The 23082-nt window shown below is 36.7% G+C and overlaps 1 protein-coding gene and 1 long non-coding RNA gene across 3 annotated transcripts in view; one reads left to right on the top strand and one right to left on the bottom strand.

Moving 5' to 3' along the window:
• NELL1 (neural EGFL like 1) overlaps nt 1-23082 on the bottom strand; it is an 874275-nt gene that overhangs the window by 23659 nt on the left and 827534 nt on the right. The window contains exon 16 of one of the 2 annotated variants that reach the window (XM_032240986.1): nt 17820-17960. The exons of the other annotated variant lie outside the window; for it this stretch is intronic. Within the exon in view, the coding sequence (XP_032096877.1) occupies nt 17820-17960 (141 nt within the window). The remainder of the gene's footprint in view (nt 1-17819; nt 17961-23082) is intronic. 2 annotated transcript variants of the gene reach the window in all.
• Nucleotides 212-12166, top strand: LOC116525227. The gene is made up of 3 exons (XR_004257628.1): nt 212-222; nt 10506-10515; nt 12042-12166. It is a non-coding gene; the product is annotated as an uncharacterized LOC116525227 (long non-coding RNA).

The raw sequence follows: 23082 nt of genomic DNA, 5'->3' as shown, positions 1-23082 counted from the left end.
AGTCACTAGTACTCATCAATCAATAAATGAATTTCCTGCATATTTACTGAGCATCTACTCTATGCCAGATACACTGCTAAGTGCTGGGGAAACAATGGACAAAGAACCCAGATGGGGTCCTGTAAGTATTGACTTCATAATTATCTCTCATTTAAAAAAATTATTTGTGTATCCTAAGGTTCCATGTCTGATCCTTGTTTCTCTTTCTCCTTAGTGGAAGCAGTATAGTATACCAATTGAAAGCTGAAGCTTTGTCATCCAGAAACTGTGGACACCATTTTGCCTGGCACAAAGGTAGTTTCCAAGATAGCTGACTTTCAGCACTAAAACTGAGAAAGTTCCAGCCATACAGAGCAAAATGAATCAATTCTGTCCCAGGCCCATCCCTGCAATTTATTAGTTGTATGACTAAAAATTTAACCTAACATCTCTGAATCTTGGTCCCATCATGTGGAAAATGTAGATAAAAATATAGCCCATACAATAATTTGGGCAAGTACATCATAATATGCTTGTCATGTCATATAATAATTGCTCAAAAATGATTAGTCACTATTATTGTTGGTCTTGTTCTTATTTCTATAATTTTTCTCTCATGGATTTAATGTCATTTAACGAATTGCACTCTCCCATCTCTTCAGGACATATACTCAAACATACTCAAATCTGTACCACCAGTCCTGATCTCTTATCATGCGGCCAGCCCAAACATTCATTGATTTGCCAAGGATTTCCACGTGAATTCTGAATTCTCATACAGATACACATGGTTTTGATTAGCAGACTGGCTAGTCATACCCAGAAATGTTAACATTAAAAGCTTTCTCTGAGCCTTAATCTGTAAATCTAATGTTAAGTGAAACATGTTGAAAAACACAATTTTCTTATGCTCCATAAACTTGCTTTGGTCAGTAATTACATTTTATTTATATGATGTACAAATTTAGATGTTTTACTGTAGATGAAGAAGAGTTTCTTCTAAATTAATCAAGTTGGTTTACTTTCTGCTATGAACAAGTCACGCTTCTTTAGTGATTAAATCTGCTTAAAATCAATACACTTCTGACCAGCAGAGGGAATAAATAAAAAATCTATAAATATTGAAATACTTGCTGTTTAAAGAGAATCTTACTGCACAGAGGCTACAGTACTGATGTCAACAACCCAAAATTTATATGTTTTTATATATCTGCTTATGAGTAGGAAGGTTGTTTGTATTATTGCAGCAGTCTACTAAATGACTAATACCTGACCATACACATTCTATTGTTATAGCCATTACATTGTTTAATGTCTTTAACAAAATTTCATCCTTTGCAGAAAAGAATTACCTTTTCTGCATTTTAATTTTATGCTGCCTGTGTCTGCTTTATATTTTCTTGTATGATTAGCTGTAAGCATTCTATCTCTTCTATCTTCCTTACCCATTCAAATTTTTAAGATTCTGGTCTTATCTTTGTGTCTCTTTTACAATGTCTTTCACCTTATAAGAAATGCATAAACATTTGCTAAATTTAAATTTGGTGGGCTGTGGTTGAAAAAGAACCCTTGGATGGCCCAGGGTTCTCTTTGGTAAAACGTATGAGTTACAGAAAATGTTTTCTAAGATCTTGTCTATTTCCAGCTTGGTATGATGCCTTTTCACCTCTGTAAGGCTGAGCTTGAAATTCAAGTGTTAGAATACAGGTGGTGACAGAAGAAGAACAGAATAGAGGTGAAGGAAAGAACTAGCACTGGGACAACAATGCATTTTTCAGAAGTAAACAATTATCTTGGACATTCCATAATTATTGAAACATTTCTGCTTTCCCTTAATGAGTATTTGTAGTATTTGTAAGCAATTGCCAATGAGAGGAAGCAACATAAGGAAGAAGCATGTTTTTCCTGTCTGCATTGAAGCCTTGGCAATGGTGACAAATACACATGGGGAATCCAGCCAAGGTGAAAACCAAAACTAACTCTATTTTGACAGATCATTCTCTCAAGCAAGTTGTCAGACGAGGAATTATTTCATCTCTTTTCTATGCCAAGGAAAGGTCTTAGGCACAGGGAGGTTACAAAGTAATTTCATTCACTATGAGAGACATCCTGCAATTTACACAAAAGTCAAAGGTCTAAAAACATTGTCAATGCAGCAATTCTCAAACCAGGTCTTAATGTAAACAACAGGAGGGTTAGATTACAGGAGCTAAGAATTCCAGGTCCTTTCATGCATATTATTTATTATTTCCTTTCACTGCCCTGCCTAATTATAGTTTCTAATTTCTAAGGGTTAGTCAAGGCTTTTCCAAAAACTGTGTCCTAGTTGATGAGTTAAGTCATTGATCAAGGACAGTAATTTGAACCACCATTCCAAGAAGGGCAGTATCTGCAGAGAAGACAAACAAGCTAATTAATAAATCTTTATTTGATCTCATGGTGTCTTTTCTTAGAAGATTTTATCCCTTTGAATCTTGATCCTCTCTTCATATTTCTTTTTTAAAATGCTAAAATAAAACTAGTTTAGTGAAACAGGTCTGGGGCTGCTTCCTATTGAAAGGAAGATTCTATGAAAAGATCTATAAGGCTTTTGTGGGGACAAGGGAAAGGAAGCACAGAGGAGGAGGCTGAAGTCCACTGCTCTAAACTTTTGAGAATCAAATTCTCTTTATTTAAATTTGTATTTCTTTCTGCATTTCTTACTCTAAGGGAGGTAAAACCATTTAAGCCAAAACTAAGTTGGTTTCCAAGGAAAACCAAAGTAGGCCACTGACAAAGATCCTATCTAGGACTGAACACTAGTCAGACTCCTTTGAACAGGCGCTCTGACAAATGATTTTGTCCACCCTATTCACCAACCCCCATTAAAAGACTCCAACAAACAATAACATTTTTTTTTCTAACAACTCAATGTCACACCTCTAGGATGCCAATTCCAAACTCCTTAAGTTTCTGCCTGGAAAAGGTAACGGCTGCCAAAATAATTTACTGTTCCTTTCAGCCAATACTTGAAAATAGGACCCCTCCTCTAGTCTCTATGGAGGAGCTGAGTCTAACTTCTGTAAGTGTTACTTAACAAATTCAGATGGGTTTCACATAAACAAACCTACCCTTTCAGCTTTTGTAAATTCCACTTCCCTGACTCACGTTCAAGCCCCTTGCCTTACCCTCTTACCACTCTTATTCGCCCTCTAAAACACACAATCATTTCTGCACAAATTCAAGTTCCGTTCTGTTTACACTGGGCCCTCTTCCCTATTGCAATAGTTTATTAGGGATTAAAATCTGTTCTTACCACACCTTAATGTCCACCTTTGTTAATCTTTCATATCACTTTTCAAAAATCTTTAATACTGCTGATATATTTAATGCCACTCAGGGTGCCAGATTACAAACAAAAAGATTCCTGCAGTTCAACCCTGGTTGAGCCCAGCTTATCAGGGTAAGCTGTAGATGGGGGCCATTGTCCTCATTAATAGGAAAAATGATTGCTCTGAGAGTCCCTTTATAAATTCACTTTCCGGCAAATGTCTATTTGCTATATCAGATACCATTCTAGGAATTGGGAATATGACAGCAAGTAAAACAGACACAATTTCTGCTCTTGGAAGGTTAAGACTTAACAGGGGGAGATGAACAATAGATTCATGTATCTTTCAGGTATCTTCCTCAAGAATCTGCAGATGGTTTGCTATCCTGGCCACCCTAGGTACTTTTATTGAGTTATGATTAATTTACACATTTTTATGTAACAGATTTATCTTTATGTTATGCATAATAACAATACCTTAGTAAACTCATACATTATACTTTTCAGAGTTTTCAAAATCATTTGAAATTCATCATCTAATTTGTCCTTGAAAAATACTCAGAAGGTTAGCATCAACATCATTGCCACTTAACCAAACTGAGGGTCACTTAAATGATCACTGCTTCTCAAACATTTCTACCAAAGTTATCTCCCTGGGAAAAAGAGTGAACACTCACTTGGAATCTTGGATATACATAAACCCTGTTATGTATTAGTATAAAACATACTGTTTCATATTTCAATTTTAAAAATTATTTTTGTCTTCTAGTTAATAATATAGTCAGGCTTATATAGAAATCATATTTTCCTGAAACCATAAAGTAAAGTAAAATTCTCTCCTAGTTTTGTGTTATCTTGTATGCAGCAGCATGCTTTTAGCAATTCTAGGACCCCAGAGTAAGAGGTATAGAAACAGCAACAAAGGGTCAAGTAACTCGCCCAGAGCCAGCCATACAACTAGAAAGTTTCTGTCAGGACACAAATGCAGGCATCCTAGCTTCAAGCCATGCTCGTCACACCTCATCACACAATGATTGCCTCTCAGTTCTGTAGAAAACAAACACAGTAACATTATGCAAAGACTAGTTGGTAAATATCTGATATGGTTTGCCTCTGTGTCCTCACCCAAATCTTGTCTTGCAGCTCCCATAATTCCCACGTGTTGTGGGAGGGACTTGGTGAGAGATAATTGAATCATGGGGGTGGTTTCCCCCATACTGTTCTCATAGTAGTGGATAAGTCTCACAAGAACTGATGGTTTTTAGGGGGTTTCTGCTTTCACTTCTCTCTCAATCTGTCTCTCACTTATTGAGAGGTAAGACATACCTTTTGCCTTCTGCCATGATTGTGAGCCTCGTCAGCCATGAGAAACTCTGAGTTCTCCATTAAACCTCTGTCTTTTGGAATTTACCCAATCTTGGGTATGTCTTTAACAACAGCATGAAAACAAACTAATACAATCTCCAACGGGACAACCTATACACTGATTCTCCAAATACTGATAATATTTAATGTTTGTAAAAGGCAATGATAAAATTATTAAATCAAGGTCTCTATCTAAAAAGCATTACAATTTATTGTAGTAGGTAGAATCCATTTACCCCATAATGCCACTTACTCACTCCTTTCCATTTCTGCTACCTGGACCATTTATTACAATGGCATCACACTGGTCTGCCATGGTCTCTTCTTCAAAAAAAAAGCCAAATAAATATTCTGATTATGCTACTCTCATTATCTTGAAGATTTTTTCAGCAGGAAAATGATCCACTTTCAATTGTTCCACGATTGTATATTTAGGAATTGGTAGAAACCTGTATTTGAATCTATCTCTTACTTACATGTGTCCCCAAACAAACTGTTTTAGGATGTCATTTTTACAATTTGTCACTTGAGAAATTGTTACTCACTATGTGGCAATGAGAAAATTCAGACTTCTCTGTTCTTCGGTTTGTCTATCTATAAAGCAGGAAGTCATAACAAACTTGAAGGTTCATTATGAGAATTTTAGGAAAAATTTAACACATAGTAGTTGCTTGATAATGATTATGTTCAATAGCTGCCTAATTCTGAGGGCTTCACTTTTTTTCAGAATAAAGTCGTTTTAAGCAAAAGGAACAGCAGAAACAAAATTGCACAGGTGCAGAAAACCACACTGATACATTTATGATAGAGTATCTGAAATTTTGTGGGGAGTACTACTATATTTGTGTAACTACATGTCATATTAAAAATAGCAACTTCTTTACAAATGATTGCATTTTCAAAACAAAATAATGTGACGCTGATACTATGAAATAAAATTCAAAACTTATAACTCCTTGCCTTAGAACACACTACCCTTCACCACACTGAAGTAGTGTGGATTTCTGCTTCATCCACACTGAAAATCTCACCATTCTTGGAACACAATTAGATTACTTTCATGCCTGCATCTACAATCAGATTACTATTACTGCCTGGAATACTTCCCTTAATGAGTATCTTGCCTGGAAAAAATTCCTTCTCATTCTATAGGCCTGGTGCAACTATATATTCTGTGAAAGATTACCATATACATTGCCATCCCCAAATATCCTAACTCCATGAGAAGTTAGTCACTTTTTCTTTGCATCTTTTTTTTTTAATTGATTTATGATCTAGCTGGTCCACAGTACAGCCTCCCCAATTCCCTGTTCACTTCCACTGTCTCCACTTCAGACTGGAAAGGCTGTGTCATATTCCTCTCTGCACGCCTAAGGCTTAGTACAGGTACTAACACTAACCAGATGCTTTCAATAAATGCTCTTTTAACAAATGACCGGTGATTTTATGCTGGCAGTGCTTTAATTGATCTGGGTACTACAGATTAAATTCCCTGGTCATAAGCACACAGGTAAATATTTCACGGCAGCTTGAGTGATATCAAAGTAAAAACAAAAACAAAAAAACTATTCAATATTTATTTCGAAGAAATTGTAGATAATTGTATTAGTCCATTCTCATGCTGCTAATAAAGATATATTCAAAACCAGGTAATTTACAAAGAAAATTTACAAAAAAATTTACCAAAAAAAAGACATTTAAAACTTATGAAGTACAATTTGCGTATAAACTTCAAGATCTTGTGTAGAACACTAAAAAGCTTCTCTTGTTGCTTGTCTTCCAAAAAGTCAAGTTCACAGTGAGGAAAGGGCCCTAAAACCATAACCACACTACAAAGCACCTTTTTAGGGGAACATATCAATCTTTTCCTTGGGTATTACCCAATTCTTTCACTTCAAGTTTCAGCTCTCCAATAAAGCCTCTAAGTCCCCAACCCATGTCCTCCTTTTCTCAGGACTCCCACCAGGTCTATTCACAGAATACAAAATTGTCATCCAGCACTTGTGAAATCCTGATTCACAATCCTTTTTATATCCCCAAAATCTAAAATTGTACCTGACTTCTGAGTTCCTGTGGTCTGAGACATCACATAACCAACTCTTTATCACAGTGGGAATGAGAGAAACCTTCAAAATGGCATTTTAAAAAGTAGAGATTAGCTTGACAATGTGGAAAGAAGACGAAATACCTACATAAAAGACAAATATGTTTCTCAAAAACATTATGACTGGAAACATTTACCTTAGGGACAAACCTAGAATGTCACTCAATAATTGACAGTTGTTTTTAGTAGTGCACATTTTTAATGACCATATTTTTAAAAAGTAATAGACAAATAGGCACATATGGGAAGGATATCCTTAAACCAAAGTTAAGATAGTAGTAGAAAAATTCTGACAGTTATAGAGCAAGTAATGTATGCAATCATTTTTTGCCACGGAACTGAAAAAAAGAAAACTTATCTGAAACAGCTCATTATTCAATGATACTGAGTAAATAAGGTTTTCTAGAAATTCCTAGTAGGCTATGTTCATTCCCAAGTTTTCAATTAGTTTATTTTAGAGTAATAGAAACCAAATCCATAAGACGTCTGGGAGAGAAAAGGGTTCTAAGACCAAATAAATTTAGAGCATTCACAATATAAAATAAAGGCTTTTTGTCCATTAAATGGAGATCACAAATATTTATACCTAGTAGAGTTGTTTTGAGGATAAAATGAGTAAAGAAATGTCAAGCTCTTAGAAGAGGACATAGAACATGAAGTAATGAATTAATCTTAGATATTAATATTTACTTTTATTATTATACCTATAAAATACCTAAAGCCTTCCATCCTTCAAGTCAAATTAGCCCTAAGCATTGTGGTATGACTGTTCTTTGATCTTCTCTAATCACGTTCTTCCCTAATCACCTATATATTTTATAGTGTTGACCCTATATTTTAAAGTTAATTACAACCTATATCAGAAGACTATTGGTTGTTTTATGTACGTTGGTTTTTTTTTGTCTTCAACATGGAATTTAAAATTCTCTATAGTATAAATTCTTTGCATTTTACATACCACCTAGCTTAGTGCTAAGGCCACTATAGGGTATTTTTTAAGGATATAATACTTATAGTAACATAATAACATCCCAATACCTGTGAAGGTTTTTTTTTTAAGTGGGTTTCTTTTCTTTTTTTTTTTTTGAAACAGAGTCTTGCTCTGTCCAGGCTGGAGTGCATCGGTGAGATCTCGGCTCACTGCAACCTCCGCCTCCTGGTTAAAAGCAATTATTGTGCCTCAGCCTCCCAAGTAGCTGGGATTACAGGCACATGCCACCACACCCAGTTACTTTATTATTTATTTATTTATTTATTTATTTATTTATTTTTATTTTTAGTAGAAACGGTGTTTCACCATGTTGGCCAGGATGGTCTCCATCTCCTGACCTCGTGATCCACCCGCCTCGGCCTCCCAAAGTACTGGGATCACGGGGGTGAGCCACTGCACACAGCCATAGTTTTCTAATTTTTCTCCTTTTCATTATTGCCCATGTGATCTTCACTTGAGCTAGAACTGCAATTCCCCTCCCTCCCCATATGCTGATCATGGCTTCATGTCATGGTCCAATGTTGGATTTTTTTGTTTGGGTTTTTATTTTTCTTTATGACTAGTCATAGTTGTCATTAGGAAGGTATTTAAAAGATTGCAACTGGAAAGATAACAAACAGGTTGGGAATGGCTTACAGGATAGCCCCTACTGCTAGTTGTTAGGTTGTGTTAGACTAACTCCCAGAAATGCTTGGAAACTCCTAAAAAGTACACATAGAAAACAACTTGTAGGCTTGCTCTGTCAGCCCAGCTAGGTTGTGGGTAATGAATAAAACTTGGGTTCACTTCTGAGTCTAGTAATTTACTCTATTCTGCTGTTATTTTGTGAAGTGATTATCATCGAAACTGAGGAGGTGCATTTGCCTTCCCAGAGAAGTCTGTAAAATATATCCAAGTTACCCCACATGCTAAATAGCTCTAGGCTTTAAGTGTGTATGGCTAGACTTGAAAAAGAGCAGGCCAGCTTCCAGAGGGTCCGATGTGATTTATTTTTCACCTAATTTATCATCTGCAACTAGTCCACTGTACAGTCCTTGCTGGGGTACCCAGAAGATCTTTTCTGTTAGATGCTGTAAAATGTTCTTAATCTCTCAATTCTGTGTCCTGATAATATACATTCCATACTGAGGTGGTGTCTGGGTCTTGGTCTCTCTGTCCATCTGAAACTTTTAGTGACATATGGAAATTTTGTGTCATGCAACTGAGGCCCTCTGAGTCCCAAAATCGTGCTTGCATTTACTTCATACTGATTCTAGTTAGGTGCACAAAGCTATTTAAACAGTGACGTGGCTAAGTGGCATCTGCTTAAAGGAAGGCTCTTCAATGATAGAGAATTTAGTACTTTGATAAAACTGTGTATAAAGCTCTATGGAAACAACAATTTTGAAATAATGAGACCACACTACACATTATCAAAGAAAAGTGGCATGCCATTTAACCAAAAATACCTTATGTGTGGGTGAGTCTTATTGCCTAGCATAAGGAGAAAATCTATGAGTGTCCTGGGATTAGTGTCTATGCCTTGTCTCTTAAACTTTCTTAGTTTGAAATACCCAAGTCCACTAAGGTGCTTTTCCACCCTGACATATCTCTTCCCTGGAATAGAGAAAACAGCACATGTGAGACTTGACGATAATGTATGCAACTTCAGTTTAAATTAGAATAATTTATATACTCATGTTTCCCATTTTCTATGACTGCCAAAATATTCATGAACATCTTTGACAACTATCATTGGTTAATACATTTTCCTTATTTTCAAATATTTTTATTTTAAATAACTCTTGAACATGTAATCTTTGTATATAATATTCTAATTGCTTTTAAGAAGCAGTGTATAATTAATAAATAAGTACATTGTAAAAATTTGTTTAAAAATCTGTCTACCACTGTTTTCTCTTTCTCTTTATTCTGCCACCCTCTCTTTCCTTTTTCTTCTCTGGATTTACATCACTAGAAATGCAAAGAAGGTAATGACATCAGTGGATATCCCAGTAGTATTATTATAAAGGTTGTTTTCAGATTAACTGTCAAAAACATGTTACTTAGTCATGGCTAAGACCTTCTGCCCATGGCTCAGAAGGATGGCCCCAGAACACATCCCTTGATTCCAGTGAATAAAATAAGTCTCTAGTGCTCATGACACAGAGAGAATATTGTAAATGTCCATTTGGGTCTCACCTATTTCTCTCATGCTCCCTTTGCCTTGTCTCTTTGATCTCCAACTGCTCTGCCTTACATCTCCTCTACCTATGAGCCCATCACTGGGCTCCTCCCTTCCAGAAAACAGTACAGTGTGAATATATTAAGAGCAGAAGCTTTGGGATCGAACACACCTGGATTATGGCTTCGGTGTGCCATTTATCAGCTGTGGAATTTGGGACAAGTTCTCTATCCTTGGGCTCATACTTTCTTCACTTTTACAATGGGGGTAATAAGTAGGCTTTCCTCCTATGACCACTGTGAAATTAAATTAGAAAATACATGAAATTTCCTGGTTCTGTGTCTAGCACATCATGCAGTTGTTCAGTTAATGAAAATGTCTAACATATATTGAGTGCTTAAAATCTAAGTGCTGAATACTTCTTTCCTTTGTTAGCTCATTTAATTGACACGATGACTCCACAGCAACCTATGAGGTTGATGCTTTTGTAAATTGCTGAGAGCAGTGTCTGGCACAAAGTAAGCTCTCAGTAAATGTTATCTCTTATTAGTACTACTGTTATTGTTTCCCTGTGACAGGTAAGGGAACTGAGGTAGAGGGAGGTTAAATGTTAACAATTACTATATAATACTTGTCAGGAAATGTGCATATAAAAACACACATTAGAAAAAGTTCCATTGTAAGTATTATTTGAATCACTGCACACTGAGAAAACTAAGGTTTTGAAAGGTTAAATATCTTTCCAAATGCTGCTAGGCTAGAAAGTGGCCAAGTTGGGATTGAATCCAGGTTTATGTCCTTTAAACCTGCCTGTCCATTACATCACAGTGTTGCCTGCTAAGCCTTCATAAATCCCCCACTTCAGTGAGGTTTGTCACTGAGAGCATTTTTACAGATAGAGCACCTCCAGATTCTACCCCTTTTTATCTCCACTCCTATGAAAAACAGGAACTGAGCAGAAGAAGTTGAAGCGAAATCATTCTTAGACCATTTCAGTTATTCCTGACACATCCACCAGATAAAATGGAAATTTCTTTCCCAAGGGATTTCAGTGGAACGTGTTTGATTCATATTGCTTTGCACGGTGACCATGGTTTCAGCAGCTACTCTGAGAAGTAAATCCTCACTGTGCCATTTGCACCTGAAAGCAGGCTCTAGACTCTGGGAAACTGCTTCATCCAACTAAGTGCTATAAAGGAGATAGTAACAGGAGGCCAACAGGTGCTCGGTCCTGTAAGAATAGCTGTATCATATGTCATCTTTGAGTGTGTCTCTAGAACAACATGGGCTTCATTGTGAATGAAACATTTTGTTTGATAACAAAAAAAGCACAACCAGTACAATTTAATTCAACATTAATTTGATAAAATGTATCAAAAAAAAAGACCTCAGTCATTCTGTAGGTGATAAAGATGTAATTAAGAACACAAGTCTTATCTGCTAAATTCTATAAAAGAATAGCAAATAAATGACTATGAAGACAAATAACAGGGGAGAAATTTTTATTATTATTATTAGAAGAACTATATGACAGTGGTTCTCTGATACTGACCAAATAGTCTTTCTAATAATTACTTATAGTCTTTTAAAAAATGACTTCATGAAGTAAGCCAGTGATATGGTTTGGATTTGTGCCTCTACCCAAAGCTCATGTCAAATTGTAATCTCCAGTGTTGGAGGACGGTCCTGGTGGGATGTGATTCAATCATGGGAGTGAACTTCCCCCTTGCTGTTCTCACGATAGTGAGTATGTTCTCATGAGATCTGGTTGTTGAAAAGTACATTGTACCCCACTCCTTTACTTTCTTCCTCCAGCTTCAGTAGGATGTGCCTGGTTCCCCTTTGTCTTCCACCATGATTGTAAGTTTCCTGAGGCCTCTTAAGCTATGCTTCCTGTACAGCCTGTGGAACCATGACCCAATCAAACTTCTTTTCTTTATAAATTACCCAATCTCAGGTAGTTCTTTATAGCAGTGTGAGAACAGACTAATATAGCCAGTCATATAGAGGTAAATATTTAATATTCTCACTTGTGTAGGAGCTAGAAAAGCCGATCTGATGGAGGTAGGGAGAATGATTAATAGCAGAGACTGGGAAGGGTGTGCAGGTTGGGGAATGGATGTTAAAGAGAGGTTGGCCAATGGGTACAAAATACAGTTAGGCAGAAGGAATAAGTTACAATGTTTGATATCAGAGTAGGGTGACTGTAGTTAACAACAATATACTATATATTTCAAAATAGCTGCAAGAGAGGACTCCCATTGTTCTCAACACATAGAAATTATAAATACAGAAGGTGGTAGATACCTCAAATACCCTGACTTGATCATTACACATTCTATGGTTGCAACAAAATATCACATGTATCCTACAAATATGCAAAAATATTATGAATTGATTAAAAAAATTAAACAAATTTTAGGAAAGGATGTCAATCTAGGTCCCATACCAGACCAAGTGAATATGAATCTCCAGGATGTATAATGTCCCATCACAGACATTTTTTAAAAGCTACTGATATGGACAAGAGACAGGGAAATACTGTAGAAGAGGGCAGTTCCCTGTCAAAGGCTCCCCCTCAGGTCTGGAAACCCATGTCCCTAAAGGGGAACAGGAATTTCTGTTTCACACTCAAAAGCTGCCTTTTGGCCCACCACACCTCTATATCCTGTACCCATAGAAACCTCCAACCCCAGGTTCCACAAGCAGATGAGCATACAAACAGAAGAGCAGAACAGCAGCAGAGAAGAAGAGAAGAGAAGGAGCATCTGAATGTCGAAAGGAGTTTGGCTAGGGACACTCAGAGAGGAGATTAGCTGTTGGACAAACTCCAGGGGAAGATCATCTTCCCACTCCATCCCTTTTTCAGCTCCCCATCTATTCCACTGAGAGCTACCTCCACCACTCAATAAAGCCCCACATTCACCATCCTTCAAGTTCGTGCATGAACTGATTTTCCTGGACATCAGGCAAGAGCTTGAGATATAGAAAGCTGTTACACTGACCCTCTGGCGTTGTGAAAAGGCTGAGGGTCCACTGAGGTGTTTAACACTTATGCTGCCTGTGGATGGCAAAGCTAACAGAACATACTGTAACACACACCCACTTGAGCTTCAGGAGTTGCAGGCATCTACTCCTACATGTTACTGTGGGGCCGGACCCCAAAAGTTCTTGCCCCAGCTCCTGTACTTGCCCATCTGTGTACTCCCTTTCCTGTAAGGGGTTTGAGAGAACATGGCAGGCGAACAGACAAGCCACATCTTTGTCACAAGTCCTGTAAAGCAGGTCAAGGAACTCTCCTGTTTCACTACTCTGTTGAATCTACTATGACACAGTTTTGAGAATCCCTGCTTTATACAGAGTAAGACTTCATCAGGATTTTAACTAATGGAAATAGGACTATGGGGATAGTCAGTGAAAAGCATACAAACAAAGGGGTAGAGGAAAGAGAATGCAGGATTTAGGAAGAGCAGAATAAGGATTTTAGCAGGCTTGAGTATCCATGCAAAGTATAAGAGGGAACAGAGGAAAATAAAGTTTCATTTGTGATAGCAATATCATGCAAACTGATTGACATTCCAAAGAGTCTGAATCTCATTTTTAAAATATGCAAAGTACTGCTGTTTATACATGCCATTGTTAATTATATATTAGTTCTTCTCATTTTTAAATGACCCAGATAACTATGTCTAGATAAAAGAGCAATTACTCACAACTTCTATATTAAAACTGAGAATCACTGACCACTACCACTACATCAAAACGCAGAGTGCACTGTACCTTACAGTACAAAAAAATCACTGCCATCATCTTCTTCTGCAAATTGCAATTTGCAAATTTTTGTGTACGATTTTCTCCTGGCATTATAAAGATATACAAGCTAAAGAGAGACAGACAAAAAGAGGGAGAGAGATAGAGAGGGAGAAGAGACTACCTCTGATAAGCTCTTCAAGAATAGTGATTCTGTCTGCCTCTGCAATACTAGGACTGGTCATTTCTTCAAACATATGTTATACTTTAAGAGAAAAAGGCAAATCTTAAACATTTTTTCTCACAAAGTAAGAAATCTTACAAGCATGCTGTTCTTTATGATACCGATATTATCGAAGGCTTACAGTAATGGATAAGATCAGTGGTGAAGGTGCTATTATCCTCCTCTGGAAAAAAGTGACATAGCATGGCATGAGACTATTCTTCTAAAAGCCTAAACTGATACATTTTAGATGACATATGCCACTGTCTGAAGAAAAAAAAAACATAGCTGAGTACATGTTGAAAACCACTCTTTTAAAAAACACTGTAAAGTTTATTTTAGATGCTATTTCTTCTAAATGTAAGCATTAGTGGTTGATGTTATTTAGAGTTTATTCAGATGTGCTCATTTTCAGTGCCATTAAGCTATGTTATTATGATCCAGAATATGTCAGGTCATTAATCTCTCAAGAACAGGCATCTTAACTTGTTCATAACCATATTTCCAGAAGACCCAAGGCAGTGCTAGTATGATGGTTGCTCTCAATAAACATTTTTTTTAAAATAAAAGACTCACATGCTTTTGTGATATCTAACATCTTATGTCATGCACCACAATCTACACAACTAGATATACCAAACAAAATAGAAAATAAATCTGACCTGAGACAGTTTTGAACGTCTATGCCTTCAGTCATTTGACATATATGCATTACATGCCTTCTCTTTGACTACATTATCTTAGAGGTTGGGCATACAGAGGTAAAAGGCAAACAAAGTCTCTGCTGTCAAACAACTTGTATACTTGTGGCAAGAGAATATTATACACATGTGCATGTGAATAAAAATGCTTAAAAAAGGATATAAATGAGTATTATAACAAAGTGAGTAGGGAAGGATTATGTCAGAGCAAAGTTAGGGAGGGTCTCCATGAAGAAGTGACGTTTATCTGAGACCTAAGTAACATGGCAGCCACACAACAAGAGAGGTGTTGAGTGTTCCGGATAGGGAAAACAATAAAGGCAAAGCCCCTAAAACTAAAATGAGCTTTTTGTCATGTTCAAGGCGTGAAAAGATCAAAAAGCCTTACATATATGAGAAATGAGTCCAAGAAGCAGGCAGGACCAATATCATCTAAAACCATGAAAGCCATATAATGTTAGAAATTTATTTTACATTAATTGGGAAGGCATTAGAAGGCCATAATAAGTAAGTGTCATTATCTGACTTACTTATTTGTTGTCCAAGAATTATTCTGAACCAACAGATTAGTCTCAACTACCACAGAAATCCTAAGTGATGGTCAGATTTCTGTCCTTTTGAAGGCTCATTTACAAACATTTTCCCAAAAGTGTGGAAATGAAAGGAAATTTAGACTATCAATTACCCAAATTAAAAATGCCACTAATTCAAACAACTCCAACTCCAAGGAGTCCATTTCACTGAGGTTTTCCTGTGCAGAACAGGGATCAGTTTGTAGATGAAGCAAGAGGCTCTCTGAGAGTGCAGGAATTTCACCTCCTCCTTCAGGCATGCTACTCAGCATATTAGAGGGAAATCAGCACCAGGACAGGTGCCAGGGACATTTATGAGGGTGGCAGGGCTCTCCAGACAACATCGAAACAAGGGGCATAAACTGAAACTGTTCCTAGATGCTCCCTTAACCTAGATCTGATCCTCAACTTGTATCCAAACCAGTTATGTGGCTGGGAATGAGGTGACACCTTTCTGAGACTGAGTTTCTTTATTGATCACATGATATGGTTACATTTTCACATTTGTTAAACAACAACCACCAAATGGTCTCACTGCAGAGGCAGAAGAATAAAACCTCACAGTCTAGTAAGAGAGCAAATAAATTGTACAAGTGACGCTACTAAAACATACACCAAACAAAAAGGTCTAGAGTTAGCAGAAGAAAGGAGTGACAAGTCTTAGGAAGGCACCAAAGAATACTTCATGGGGACTTGGTGAAACATAAGTTAATTTAGGAATATTAAATTCATATGTGAATCATCATGTTTCATTCCAGCCAGAGGGGACAGCCTATACGAAGGCAGAGAAGTGTGCAATCCCATGGCAGGTCGAAACACTTATAAAATTGGTTTAACTACATTGAATACATATAGACGCAAAGATAGGAACAAAAGATACTGAGGACTGCCTAAGAAGGGAAGAAAGGGGAAGGGTATGGTTTGGAAGGCTACCTATTGTGTACTATGCTCACTACCTTGGTAACAGGATCATCCATACACCAAGTCTCAGCAATGTGTAGATTACCCATGGAAGAAACCTGTACTTGTATCCCTTGAATTTAAAAGTAGCAAAACATAAAATAATGAACAAATAAAATTGGTTTCACTAGCTGGTCTCTAAGGTCCTTTGTGTGCTAAAAATCTAAGAGTTTCCCCTTTTAATGATGTCAAATATAATCTGTAAAAATTAAAATTTTCTTTTAGCTACCATGCTTAATTTCATATGTTAATATTCTATCTTCATTGCTCAACAATAGCCACTAGACCTATTCCTGTTCATATGACATCCATGTACAATGAGCTGCATATGTACAGAAGTACCTGGCAATATGTAAAGGAAAAGAAGTGTGAACAGAGTATGGGGTAGAATGCTGAATACACAGTGACATTTAAAATAAGAGCTGACATTTCTTGAACATTTAACAGATATTAATCCAATTAATTATCACAAGACTCATCTCGATAAGATAGAAACATTGTTTCTATTTTACAGATGAGATAGCTGAAGCACAGACTAGACAGAAACTTGTCCATGGTAAACGACTTAGAAGCAGCACAGCTGGAATTTGACTGCCAACATCTGGCCCAAAAGTCTATGCTTTTAGTAACTACACTACCTGCCTCTCAACAATAATGTCAAGATTGTAGGAGATAATTCATGCCACATGGCCGTGAGTTCATCTTTGCTTTAGATCAACACCAGTAGAGAAGATGAAAAAACACTGACTATATATCTGCAGCAGCCTTTAGAAAAAAATAATATGCCCTAAGCAGAGAAAACAAATTTTCAAAATCAAATTCTCATTTTCTAATTCAGCAAGCTGAACTTTGGGAACCCAAGGTCAGAATGCTTGCTCCCTAGGTTGGTCCAAATCAGCATTAAGAATTCAACTGAGTCCACACACCATGAACGAATTGGATTGGCTAAGGTTCTCATACAGACAGTTAGGTTTTTGATCAGTTGTTTGGATTTCATGAAAGTTGTAAGGTCTTAAAGGTGAATAACTCCATCTGCTAATTTCCTATGTTCAGCATTTAACAGAACCACAAGCAGGGACCCATAAAGGAGACTTTGCAAGAGATGATGGTAGTAGCAATAGCAACAATAATGTTAATGCAACTATATCATATATGTGCATCAATTCAAATCTTGAAATTTTAAAATAGGTGTTATTCTTATTTAATCCTAATAATATATGTATATTGTTATCCCCATTGTTTATATATACACAGAAGAAGGATTAGAGACTATGGTGACCTTTACAGCATAAGAGCTAATATTCAAACTAAACTTTCTTATTCTAAATCCAGGATCCAATATTTTTAATATTTCTTCCTCTCTACAGTTGCCTCTCAAACTATCAAAAATTTCACAAGACAGCACGGTTTTCCTTAAAAAGAATTAAGAAGACTAAGGTTTTCCTTAGAAAGAGCAAAGCCATAGCATAAAGACCCAGGTTTTGTTCCTCTGTCACAATTTCTGTATAAAAATTCTAGTACTCCACATTGCATGATGCCTGGCCTGATCCCTGAATTGCAGAGGGAGAAAATTAGAAAACTGCTATGTTTAACTAATGAATGGCCATATTTGAACACAGGGAGCTGAACAGAGTACCAAAGCAAGCTGCACCTCCTGCAAAGGTCTGAGTGGTTGGAGGGCATGTCTGAAAGCTGCTTACCAATACAGGACTCCCCGGACAGTGAATAGGTCCCATCGTCATGGAAACCGCTTCTGCACTCACAGTGGTACCACCCTGGCAGGTTAACGCAGCGGGAATGGTTGTGGCACTCAATGATTCCCTCTGTACATTCATCAATATCTGCCTCAGAGAAAAACACAAGTCCACGAGGATATTAATTTCTTTTGACACTAACCTTTCAGGAAATGCCTAAAACATGCTCATGTCAACATATCAATTAAAACTGTTTAGTCACCTAAAATGAAAGTCACCGGAAGAACCAGATCCCACATTTTCCAGAATCCAAATGAATTGAAAGCTTCAATCTTGAATGTTTTCTCTCATATTGAACAATGCATGAGAGCTTATGGTCACAAAAAATTCCTAACTCAAAAGCTGTGTTGTCCCTGAATAACGAAGAACTAAGTTGAGGCTATTTTACACAGTTTCGATATTGGGTGTATATGACTTTTTTTTTGGATTAAATGTTTCTAAATTGGCAATTCCAGATTTTACTGTGTGTCCTTTGAAGATATTTATGAACAAATAAGTTCAGGAACCTTGGATTAAATATTAGTAAATTGATTTTTTAAATGACAGCCCCAGAGACTTGTCATAATTATATGTCCTGCAAGACTTTGAGATAAGATTGATAATATGCAAAGTTTCCCAAATTTATTTAGCTAATAACTACCTTTTCTTGCGATACCTTTAATATCTTGCAAAACTAGTGCTGTGGGGAACACAGTTTAGGAACGATTGTTCCAGTTCTTTAAAAACTACTGATTAATTATGCTAGTCCATCAGAGATCCTCAATCTTCGCTCATTCTTAAGAAAAGGAAGTCTCCTAGGCTTTTTTTGTTTATTTGTTTGTATGTTTTTCTCTAGTCTCTGGCTTTTTATAATTAGCAAACACCTGAATCATGTATAGATTTTCTAGCACAAAGGCTTGTCTCTGCACTGAAGGAGGTTGATACCATTGCACAAAAGAGAATTGCAATTGTTAAATCAGGTTCAGTTCATTCTTACAGAATTTCTCCAAGTAATTATTTCTCAGAATGTAGCCACTGCTGTCTGGGAATCTCCTTTGACTTCTCTTGGAAATATCTGAAATATCCAACTCATGTGAATATAAATTTAATTAAAATTGGAGTCTAACCCATAATGCATAAAATGTACTTTGGGATTTCTTTTAACAGGGCCCTGTTAGAAGCATCAGTTCAAGGACAATCAGCTACCTTTGGTTCTATTATCTTGACAAGTCCTGTGTTGTGCACTGGGCTGTTAATTTAGTTTGAAACTGTATACTCTCATCTCAAGTCATTCTGGCCAAGTGAGGAGAGAAAAGGTGTAGTTCCTCATACTGTGCAACTCCGGCTCAGACAACTACCACGTTCTTCCTCTGTAGTACATATTGTTCAGCCCAGAAAGTCTTTTCACATATCTCATCCTTTAGGCTTCTAAATGCCCTCAGTCCCTAGGACCTAATATTTGTATAGGACCTTCAGATAGTGCAGGCAGGCTATGGGTGTGTTTATTATAAATTCCCAGAAAATAACCATGTAGACTGTTATGCCTCAAATTCTACAGGTCCAGGTTCTCTGGGACATATGTTGGATCACCAAAAATTTTAAAATTTCAAGTAGAGAAATAACTGGAGGCTGTGGTTCCTGGAGGGAAAGGGCTTATCCTAAGTAACAGAATCAGCCCACTGCTTTTTAAATACCAGGCAACAAGAGACACACACATAAGCGGAAGGCTGATTACAGAGATGGCTTCTCTATGTTAGGCTGAAGGATAACTCTCTGTAACAAAGCAGCAACCAATTCAATCTCTGACATTTATTTCCAAAGCTCTCAGAAAAACCAGTCATGATCACCAGAGATTCTGTTGCTGATACGCTGCTGACAATATTTTAGGTAATAACCATGGTTAGTGTTTTGGGAAACCAGGGGATACACAAATAAAAGCATCTCAACCAGAGCAATCATATGTCCTGGTTTGCCTGGAAAAGTCCTAGTTTACACCTGCTGCTCTTCTACTCTCAAAACCACCCAAGTTTGGAGGATAAATTATGATCAAATGGAGTATACTCCCTCAGCCCTAAATTCAATAAAAAATTTCTAGGAAGTAGGGGAGTGGTGAAAGATGTGCAAATACTTTCTTAATTCATAGGTATTTCTGTTCCCAAAATGAAATGATAAGTAGTTTCCATGATTCACCAGGGCAGAATTTATCTGTATAGCACAGGAATCTTTCATAAGCAGTGAAGACAATCAGACAATTACACATCTACCACTTCCCCAGAGACACTAGGGAATCTCTGGCTTGCATGGGAAATGAGAAAAGCAGTAGAGAAGCGCATTTTGCCTGAAAGCTGTTCTTTTCATAGAAGATTCCAGAAACTCACTGGAAATAACCAGGTCAAATCACACGCTGGTACCTAGGCTGCACATTTCTGTTCTCTGTGCAGGTCTATAATTAAAGCCAGAAAATTCATTTTTTATGCAACCATATTGTACTTGAGAGGGGCTCACGTTTTCACTGTGTTTCTAAAACTGGCTTTCTCTGTGTAGGTAGTCACAGTAGTATATAAAGCAACCACCACAGACCCAAATACAGAAAACACTTGGAGGCTTTTCAGCAACACTTTGGGGAATTCACAAATTACGAATGATGGTTTCTTCACAAGCTTGGTTGTGGCTGCCTTGTCCTCAGAGACAAGGATTTGTTTCTCCCAGTCAGCACTCCCATCAGGGAAACAAACAAGACAGTTGCTCTGGGAATGGAGTCTCTCTGAGTTTACTATGGAATCAACTCTCATTCAAGGAATTCTGATAAATTACAGTGGGCATGGCTACACTCACAATGTGTCAACCATCCCAAAGGAAACGAACAAACAAAAAGCCACCTTTCCTCCTATAGAAAGTCCTAAGATCTTGTTTAAATCTCAGTATAATCCAGCACAGAGCTGAAAATGTGAACAAGGAAACAAAAGAACCTGGGGGATTGTTAGGTGAGACCCACAGTATTCATTTTTGTATCCTCAGAGCCAAATGTTGACAACACAATAACTAACATTATTGCTGGGGTCACACAGCTTACAAGTGGTGAAATGTAGTTCAAAACTAGCTAGAACCAGTATTTGTCACAATTCTATCATATCTTATTGACAAATCAAGAAAGGATTATTTACACAAAGATAATACATTTATTCAACTCTGTTAATATCTGTTGAGCTAAAAATATGTGAAAAGATTCTTTTTGTGTTGTGGTTAATACAAAAGTAAATGAAACATGACTCCAGAAATCCAGGAGCTCATAATCAAAGGGAGGAGCTGTGTGTGTGTGTGTGTGTGCGTGTGTGTGTGTGCGTGTGTGTGTGTGTATACATACTCATCCTTCAAACAACAACTAATCTCACCAGCTCCCTCCCCTATAGACCTAGTGACTACACATATCTGTTTTAGTACTTATCTTGTCCTATCACAGTGACTTCCTTTTCGTGTCTGTCACTCAAATGCAAATTTTCCAAGAAAATGGACAACATTTTATGCAGCTTTACCTTGCTAGTGATACCTAGAAATGAGAATAGCAAGCAATTTGAAAGTGCCCAATACAAGTCTATGGGAATAAATGTATGAAAAAATAAATGACTAGTAGATTGAATGAAAGGAAAAATTAACAAAGGCTATAATGGAGATTCAAAATATCCCAAGATGTCTTGGTGCTTACAAATCACAAAACTACAAAGGCAATTCATAAAACTAAATAAAAAGTAAATTTAATATTTGTATATTATGTTCCTCTAAAAGACATCATGCAGGGTCTATTTAATACTTTGCTTCTACCTCTAATCTTTAGATATTTTAAGTGGGCAAAATAGGTGGACAAAAAGAAATAATTGCAATGGTGTTATAAGGAGTAATTTTAATTATGATTACAATGATAATAATTATTACAATTGCTATAATTGTTCCAATGAAAAGACCTACCTAGACCATGAATTTTTCATTTACAATGAGAAACAGATGAATACCCAAGATTTGTTTATGTGTAATGTATCCTAAGCAATACATTTAATCCTATTTGGGGCATATGGTGAATTGTCTATATAAAGCAAATTGCAAATAAATCCTTGGATTCTTGTAAAATCTATCTCTAGAGCTGGATGGATCTCTTCCTCCATCTAATCTCTTTCCCACTGAATTTGCAATTGGAAAATTTATAAAACCAATAAAGGTTTTCTCAAAGCTTATTTTCAAAGAGATGCTTTCGTATTTCATACTAACAGTTAAAACTTGCAGTAAAGTAGTGGCTCAAGTTGTGGTTGGAATACACCTTTGCTAACAGTTTTTAGGATGATAGTGAGTCATGAGAAAATCTTTTGTTGTTTTCATTAATTCAACAAAAGTTTATTGAGCACTCCCCATGTGCCAGTACATTTGCCCCATGTACTAAGCGCTGTATCATACCCTCTGTAAGAGAAATGGAAAGATAAGATCTCTGTTCTCCAGATACATAGAGCCTATAGGGCAAATAGAATATAAAAGAAAAATAAACTCTGCTTATAAATATAGGCTTTAGAGACAAACATGATTTCAAATTCCTGCTCAACAATGGACTAATAATTATTTAGATTTCATAAGTCTTTCTTATGTGTAGGTTGAGAATGATAAAATCAAACATCATGTGATTGTTAAAAAAAGACTCTTAAGCACAATCTGGATATTAATTTTGGACTAAATATTACTGCTATAAAACTGAAGACAGAATAAGGGGATTCTGAAAATATATATATTCACCTTGCAATCAGGAAACTGGTTAGGACTGAGACATTATTTCCAGATCTTTAAAAATATTCATTTGTATTTTGAGACAAGTGTAACCTTGTTATGCATTCAGGAATAGAATCCATAAGACACGCCTCATAAAGACTTGGATTCTCTTCCTCACCAAAATAATTCACATAAGTTTAAGGAAGTAGAATCAGCAACATAGATAACCACAAGTACATCAAACACAAACCTGCTTGTTTTCTGTTATTTGTTGAATGCCAGGATTGTACTGAACATAACATGTAAAGCCCTGTGGTAGAAACAGGCTAGTTCCTCTATCTCTATTCTCTTGGGCTCTTGGGGATGTGCCTGGAGCATGCTTCCTTTGTAAGCACGTAAGGCCATGTGACTGAGCTCTAGCTACAGAGTTAGAAGTGACATAATTTCAATACGGTTCATAAACATGCCTAATATGATCCTCCAG

Source organism: Sapajus apella, unplaced genomic scaffold (genome assembly GCF_009761245.1).
Source record: "Sapajus apella isolate SASKATOON/1434 unplaced genomic scaffold, GSC_monkey_1.0 scaffold47, whole genome shotgun sequence".
In the NCBI taxonomy this organism is placed as follows: domain Eukaryota; kingdom Metazoa; phylum Chordata; class Mammalia; order Primates; family Cebidae; genus Sapajus; species Sapajus apella.
Note: the sequence above shows the minus strand (reverse complement) of the source record. Positions and strands in the feature narration are given on the sequence as shown.